At 43.2% G+C, this 8304-nt stretch overlaps 1 protein-coding gene across 1 annotated transcript in view; it reads left to right on the forward strand.

Moving 5' to 3' along the window:
• The window catches only part of GARNL3 (GTPase activating Rap/RanGAP domain like 3), a 164101-nt gene extending 156406 nt beyond the window's left edge, over window positions 1-7695 (forward strand). The window contains 3 exon segments of the mRNA XM_075060474.1: window positions 3172-3381; window positions 3725-3836; window positions 5514-7695. Of these exon segments, the coding sequence (XP_074916575.1) occupies window positions 3172-3381; window positions 3725-3836; window positions 5514-5670 (479 nt within the window). The 3' untranslated portion in view covers window positions 5671-7695.
• The last annotated feature ends 609 nt before the right edge of the window (window positions 7696-8304 follow it).

Raw genomic sequence — 8304 nt, forward strand, 5'->3', positions numbered from 1 at the left:
ACAGCCGGACCAAGACGCCTGGTCGGCCTTGGTGTGGTCCCGGTCTCCGGAATATGGCCCTCCATCCCTAGGCTTGGAGTTGGACCAGGAATCCCGATAGGTGGCAACACTGGTACTCCCTGTCAGCACTTCCATGGCCACAGGGTCAATGGCCGTGCTGTGGCACCTTTGGAACCTGTGGGGTTCACGCAGCCGCCCCAAAGGCATAAGTCAGTGTCAGGAGTCTTTGACAAGTCCTCTGCCATGGTCTCCTGCCCACCTGAGATGGAGGCTGCCGTGCCTGTGACCCCAATGTCCAACAGATGGGGAAGAAGGCCATGCTGAGCAGGTCATAGATGTGGAGACTCTTGCTGCACCTACATCCTCTTTCTCATCCTGCAATGAGGCCATCATGGGACCCCCGCCTGTGGCACCCAGGACAATGGCACAGCTCGTCAGGAGATTTTGAGGAGGGTAGCCTCGAACTTGGGACTAGAAACCAAGGAGCTAAAGGAGCCCCTGGACATCCTCTTCAACATCCTCAGCTCCATAGCACTTGCTAGAATCATGCTGCTAGTACATGAAGGGGAGGCCAAGATTACCAAGACCCTCTGGTAGACTTCCGCATCTATACCCCCATTTTCCAAGTGGGCGGAGCGCAAGTACTATGTCCTTGCTAAAGGGTATGAATACCTGTATACCCACCTTCCCCAAACTCACTAGTAGTGTCTGCTGTCAATGAGCAGGAAAGACAGGGACAACTGGAGGCTATTCCCAAAAATAAGGAGCTGAAAAAGTTGGACATATTTGGGAGAGAGGTTTATTCGTCATCGAGCCTACCTGGAGTCTCTGTCACCGGGGGCCAGTGACTGGGAAGCGGCGTTGGCAGCATCCACTGTGCCCTCATCAACTAGAGATTGGAATTCCTGCTGCTTATCTGGGAGGAGGAATTCAATGAATTGGGCCAATGTTGGATGTGAGTGGGAATCACATTTGGCCAGTGTGGCTTCGTAACTCATAATGCGGAATTGTTGTCCTACTGAGGAATAGACCTTATGCCCAATAAAGTCAAGGTTTTTTGGCTGCACGATCCAGTGGGGTAGAGTGGAAGTGGTGGTGTTGGGCATGCTCCATGGCCACTTGGACTACCAAGGAGTTACAGAGTGGGTGTTGGAAGAGGAAGTCCATACCCTTGACTGGCACAGAGTAGGTGTATATGATGCCAGCCGGAGAATGATATTAGGGATGGGCAGGGCACTGTGAGTGGAGCCTGGAGGCGGAAGGATATCCCGGAATTGATCCTGAGGGTCCTGGATGTCCTCTATGGGATGATTGTGATCATTGCCCAAGCATCGCAAGAGGGCTTGATATTAGGGATGGTCATCTGTAGGAGAACGGGTGGGGAGGGTATGAGAATATCATCCAGGGAGGAGGAGGCACTGTTGTTGACCCTGGTGCCAGCGGTTCCAGAGACGCCATTGGTGCGAGCAGGTTCAGTGGAATGGGGGCATCCGCAGGAGGGTCATAGGCAGCAGTAGTTGACAGAGAACGTTGGTGATGCATCCACCATTGGTATGGGTCCCAGCTGCCCAATAGGGCCAGGCATATGGGGTCGCTTGGAACCGATGGTTCCCTTGGGTAGGTGAACCACGGATCCACGAAGTGCCCATAAGGTGAAGGATAGGGTGGTCCTCTAGTATCTGGTCTGTATGAGCAGGCAGGAGAGAAAGGCGGGTCCACCTCGGAGGACCAGTCCGCAGTGCATTGGAGAGCCCACAAACAGGAGCAGCAGCTCAGCCGTGGGTGTTAATGGGGACAGGCATCCTAGTGTGTGCAGAGCTGGGTGGGAGACCCCCAACGGTCTTGGCAGAGTGGACGGTGACAGTGGTGAAGGCTGAAGTGCCTCCTGGTTGAAGTTGTGATCGTGGGAACAGGGTGCCAAGACTTATGCTCCAAGCAGGACTTTCTTAACTGGAGGGCCTCCTCTTCTGCATGCAACTTTTCACCTGACCTGGCGCAGCTCAGGGAGGAAAAGCAGCCCTTCAGAGCAGTCTCCATCAGGGATCTTCCCTTGTGTCCATGCGAGTGCTTCTTACGAGCATGGTGCTTGGAAGGATGTGGAGGTGCCACTGATGCTGGGTGGGATGGGCTTGGAGCGGAGCTGACTGCCAGGCAGAACGGTGGTCCGTCAGTGCTGGTTCCTATGGAGGACGTGGGTACATATCCCCCTCCATTAGGAATTTGCAGAGATGAAGCTCACAAGTTTCCTGAGTTCTAGGCAGGAAGGAGCAGCAGATGGAAAAGCATGTAGCTGCGTGAGCTTCACCCAGACAGTATAGGCACCATCGGTGTGCTGGGAATTCCTACTGCTAATTCCTAACTAAACTAACAACTTCAAGGTAAGGGAAAATGAGGATGGACAACTACCCTATAACTAATTATATACAGTATACCATCAGAGACTATAATTTTTGAAAGAATAGCAATGAAGATAGAGAAATGAGGGTTCTGACTATGGCCATGCAGCGGTAAGAGGGAACTAGTGTTGTCGACCCACACAGCTTCTTAAAGCCTCGGACGCACCATGTGATGGATGCACATGTGAATCAACAGATACTAATATGAACAGCTCTGGCGCATGGCATGCAAGCCCATCCGTGATTGGAATCCACATAGGGACCATCATTCGAAGAAGAACTTATAGCACAGTTTCAGAGTTATGAAGTACCAGTAACTGTATTAGTTTAAGCAATGCTACCAAAGAAAACAGGGCTACCAAGAGGTACACGTCCCTGTGAAGTTACTGCCCAGTTGCTCATAGTGGATCTCCGATGGTAACATTGAAAAGGGGATATTGCATCCCCATTGTCTTCAACTGGCATATAAACTATTTTAACAAAGGGAACAGCAATCCCTGTTTTCCCCTCATTTTGTGCTCTATATCAATAAAATGCTATCGTCATTCCACTATAAAATCTACTCTGCTAACAGCATCTGCTGTCTAGTTCCAGTGTACTTTTATGTCCAATCGTCTGTTTATTTAGATGGTAAGCACTGCAGGTAAATGGCCATGTCTATGTTATGACCAGCTGAACATGTTGTCACCACTCAAGTGATAAAAAGTAATGTGTCAGATTATTATTACTGTGAAAATATGAAAATCTCTTTCTGGTTGTTTTTTCTGTGTTTCAGGTGAAGTTCAGTATAAAAACTTATACAAAATTCCTCTCAGTAACCTGGTTGGGAGGAGCATTGAACGACCTCTGAAGTCACCATTAGTCCCCAAGGCCATCATCACCTCAACTTCCAGTGTTACTGCCTCAGCTCCTGTCAGTCACTCATTATCTTTGTCTCGTATGGAAATTAAAGAAATTGCAAGCAGGACACGCAAAGAACTGCTGGGTAAAGATTCTCGATTGATACAATCAATTCCCAATTATACTACCTAGAGTCTCTGTCACCCATTTAGATCTCTGGAGTGACATATAGCAGAAAATATTACAAAAATAAAATGTCAGCTGGTGAAAAAAACAGCCTCTTTGTGAAAAGGCTACATGCCTTAAAGAAAACATAAAATACTTTGGTAATCGGGTGTCCGATTAGCTAATGCACAGAGTAGGTCTGTACTCTAACCCAGTCATAACGTAGCCAGTGTCTGAAGCCAATGAAGGGTATTGTATCTATGACAGATCCATGAATGTTTAATCTCTTTTCTGAAAACTAAGTCTTTTATTCCTTTATTGAGGCCTCTTGGATGAGAAAGTTCCCAAATCAGAAGTAGCACAGAAGCAAAAGAAGGTTCCTCGAAAACCATCAGACCACAAGCAGGGAGCAATAAGGTCAACAAGCAGTGACAGGTAAAGAGGAGGATTTAAAAAAGAATCACACTTAGAATCCTTGGGTCCTGACCCTGAGTAGGGCTGCTGGGCTGTACTGTAACACTAATGATAACTTTAAACTGTTCAAAAAAATTGTCCATAACGCTGCCCCGGTAGTGTCAGAACTGGGACCAGTAATAATTTTGGCTAAGGATTATCTATATTTTCATATCATCTCTGGTTTCTAGGTGTTTATAGCCTTTTTGAATTATATCTGCCTGTATACCTAGGAACCAAATCATGGACCTATGAACAAAACCAGACTAAATGGGCCTTGATAAGGTAACTACCATGTTTGGGCCTCCCTCAAAAGGATTTTGGCAAACAGATTTGCAGATTATGGATTCACTGGTGTGACAGGGTCAGGCCAGACAGCTACAGGAGAGTGCAGGAAGGAAGGTATTAGCCTCAGGATAAGCAGGTCCCTCTTCCCCGGTAACTGAGCAGGGGTTACTCCAGGTTAATTAGGACACCTGGAGTCAATTAAAAACCTGCTAGAATGGGTTAAAAGCCTTCCCCCACTGCCAGTCAGGGTGATAGGTGTGAGAGTGAAGGCGAGCTGAGTGGTGCGGAAGCTAACAGGGACCAGGGGAAAATCCCACAGGTATAGAGATTGGGGAGAAACCCTACCCTAAGCACGAGCTAAGGACCGTTTTCCAGGGCCAAAGACCTGAAAAAAGGACCCTGCCAGAGGGGAGAGACTGAGCCGTGCATTTGATGTGGTGCTGCCATGCCCAGAAGGATTACCAGAAACTAGGGGGTCTCTCTACCCCAGCAAGACAGTCGGGAGGAACCCTGCCCAAGAAAAGTGGGGACAATAAGCCAAGGGGTGTGAGGAAGTAACCCAGGGAAGCTAGCAGATTTCATGGAAACTGGCAGCATGAGGCTGCTACTTGTTGGGGCCCAGAGTAGAGGGTGGGACGAGGCCTTTCCCCACCCCCCTCTCCTCCCACTCGATGTCCACCGAGCAAGCCAGAAGCCCCAGTGAAGCAGTGAGGGCCTGGTAGGCCCAGAAATGGGAAGGCCGCTTGGAGACAGAATTTCCCCACCCATCATAAACTGAGGGGGCGGATTCTGAGAGAGGAGACGCTATCCTGACCCACCGCTAGAAATGAGCGTGGGACCCCACCAAAGTGGAGAAAAAACCCTGTTCCCTCTTCTCCACAGTTCTGCTGCATATATAGAATTTCTCTAAACTGCCTTCTCCTCAGCCCTCCTGCTCCCTGAATACTCAGTGCACTATAGAATCTACACTTGAGAAGAGCAAAGGCAGGATTTGGCCCAGACAATGACTGACTGGTGATTTTTTTCTTCAACACAATTTTAAATTACAGAGAATAAAAGTAAATTGATTTAAATATTTTGACTAGAAATGACAATATAAAATATTTGTTTGAGATGCCATCCATTAACATTAACTGCTGGGGATATTTGATTGTCTGTAAACTTGATATTTTTGTGCATTTTCTATTGTCCAGATTGGTGGGAATATGAGAGAATACTCTGAAAAATCAGAGTTAAAAGGAAAGGGGTCAAACTATTCCAAGGTCATAGATCTGTCTTCAAACTAACCTGATTGCACCCAGGGATAACTGTTCATTTGCTTCTTGCTTTGATCTAAGTGTTTTCACAGAGATTTTGCCTTCCTTCCTGCAGAATAATTTCAAGCTCTTTTGAAAGCAGTTCTGAAGGGCGTCACCTTTCCACTAGTTCAGATCCTGATACTGCAGCAAACCGGGAGGAGAGCCCACCATCTAGCAGTCCATTTCATCTCACTACTTCATTTGATGAAGACGTCATTGACTTGAAGTGAAGACAATCTTAAGTCCCTTATTTTCTCCTTTTCCTTTTCTTATGACTCTGAAGGCCTTATAGCAATGTCACAACACTGCTTTTAGTGATAACATATGGCTGGAAATAGAGTTGGTGAATATTCTCTACAGAACCAAACTGGGTGAAGCTTTTTTCCCGTCCTTATGTTTACCTTTCTCAGTTAAAGAACCAGTGGTTTGTACTGTAGCAAGGTGGTAGATATCAATGGTAGTTTTAGGATGGTAATTTTAAGTAAATAAAAGGATTCATTTTTATTCCCTCTGAACTTATGTTTGGAGTACGTGAATGAGAGTAACACTTAGCTGTGTTATTTACAGCCGCTGATATTACAAATTGTTCCATAGCACAGTGTGTCATGTAGAAAGATGATCTTTATAAAGAAAATTAATTTATTCCAATTTTTTTAAAAGATAAAAACAAACTTGTGACAAAGTTCTTTTCAGCCAGGATCATCTATCCCTGAAGTGGTACTGTTCTGTTATAATGTTTACTGAAGAACTAAGGATATTCTATGAAGATCAGGTAAGATAAAGCATACATTTTTAACAGTGAGAGTAAATTACAGAGAATAAATTGAATGTTTTTCTAAAAGTTCTGCTCTAAGAATTATTTTGTGTAAGTTAAATGGCCTGTGTTATACAGGAGGTGAGACTAGATGATCACAATGGTCCCTTCAGGCCTTGGAATCTATGAATAAGATATAAATATGCTTTCTTAGCTCTCATCTTTCCATGTATATTTTTTCTGAGAGGGACCCGAAAACAAGATTTGGAGTAAAAATTCCAGAATGCAGAGAATTTTCTAGTAAAATATTAACTTTCAAATTATTCATCTAAAAATTGAAAATCAAAGATAAAGGAAGAAAGAGATGCATGAGGCTAACAAAGCAACTGGAATATTATCCCTGTTATATACCTGCAGACTTCTTGAAAACACAGTATGTAGGATCCAGCATCTGATTTTGCGTTCCATTTTCTATCAATGTTTTGACTTGCAGATAAACCTCCTGTTAACATGCAGGCATCTGTATTTGTTGCTATTAGCTTGTGCATTAGCTGTTTAAATTCTAACATTTTAGACTGCTCCAAATAGCTACGTTTTGCTGAGTGAATCCAGGCTGAAATTTCACTGAACAGCTAGGTTTTTGTGATGAAATAATAACAATAAACCTTTTGATGTATGAAGGACAGATTTCACCTACAAAATGATTCTTGAGACCTTTCCTGCATTTTCTGTATGCCAAAAAATCAATTTGCAACAAAAATCAAAATGTTTTGCCTTTTCCTGAAAATGTGAAGTTTTCCTCCTTTTTTACTTTAAGATGTTAGCTCTGTTTACAAGCTATTTCTTGTTCCATAATTAGAAATAGTTCAGCATCTTCATTATTTTAGGGATGGCGTGCTAGTGTCATAGTTGGTTTCCTTCTTAGCATGAACAGCTGAAAACTTGTGTCTTTTAATGTATCAGAATATAATCCAGTTTCCTGCCTAGTACTCTGTTACCAACCTTTTACTAGTATAGGTAGCTCTAATTTCTCCACCAAGAAAATATTAATTAACTTCATTTAAAGAATCATTTCTTATTCTCAGCTGTAACAGCTGATCAAGGAAAGAAGCAATATTTTCAGCTGCAATCATTCTTTCAGTAGAATAAAGTATTTTAACCAGTGATTAGTATTACTGTATTTTTAAACAAATAAATCTGTGTGTTGTAATTCTAAGAAAAAGCATATAAGAAAAGCGAGCTGAAATTGTTTGCCAGAGATTTCAACTCTTGTGAGAAAGCATTCCACAATCGCTGGAAAGAGCTTATACACCCTATACCATTTACCAGTTCAGTTAAGGTTGAAAAATTAAGCTGAAAGATGCAAAGAGTGGCACTTAACTTTTGATGGAGTCTGGGGCCTGTTGTGTGTGTGAAAGACAGTATTTCTTTATACAACTATATTCAGGGCAGATCATGTTAGCATGCAAGTGAACATGTATGGGGTCTCATTGCACCCGCTTTAGGAAACAACAACATTTTCTTACCCTTTCTGTATCCTCAGGCTTGTTCCATGATGTTGCTTCTGTCGTGTCAGTTGTACGTGCATATGCTCATGGGTTATTTTGGAGCCTATACTCGTGTTGCAAACTCAGGCTTTAGTTTAAATAAAATTTTAACTGGAAATTTTGTTTTGGTTTGTCAAAATATCAAATTGTAAATTGAAATAGCTCATGGAACTGTTCTCTTCTTCTGATATTCTAGCAGAGTCCACACAACTCAGCATATAAAAATTAGCATTGGCTAGGGCCTGATGCTGCTGAGGGAGCTAAAAGGGCATACTGAAAGGACTTAGCAAAGAACTGCGTAATCAGTAGGGCTGTCAAGCGATTGAAAAAATTAATCACGTAATTAATTGCATGGTTAAACAATAATAGAATACCATTTATTTAAATATTTTGGATGTTTTCTACATTTTCAAATATATTGATGTCAATTACAACACAGAATACAAAGTATACAGTGCTTATTTTATATTTATTTTTATTACAAATATTTGCACTGTAAAAAACGAAAGTATTTTAAAATCACCTAATACAAGTAATCTAGTGCAGTCTCTTTATCATGAAAG

Source organism: Chelonoidis abingdonii, chromosome 24, assembly GCF_003597395.2.
Source record: "Chelonoidis abingdonii isolate Lonesome George chromosome 24, CheloAbing_2.0, whole genome shotgun sequence".
Lineage (NCBI taxonomy): Eukaryota > Metazoa > Chordata > Testudines > Testudinidae > Chelonoidis > Chelonoidis abingdonii.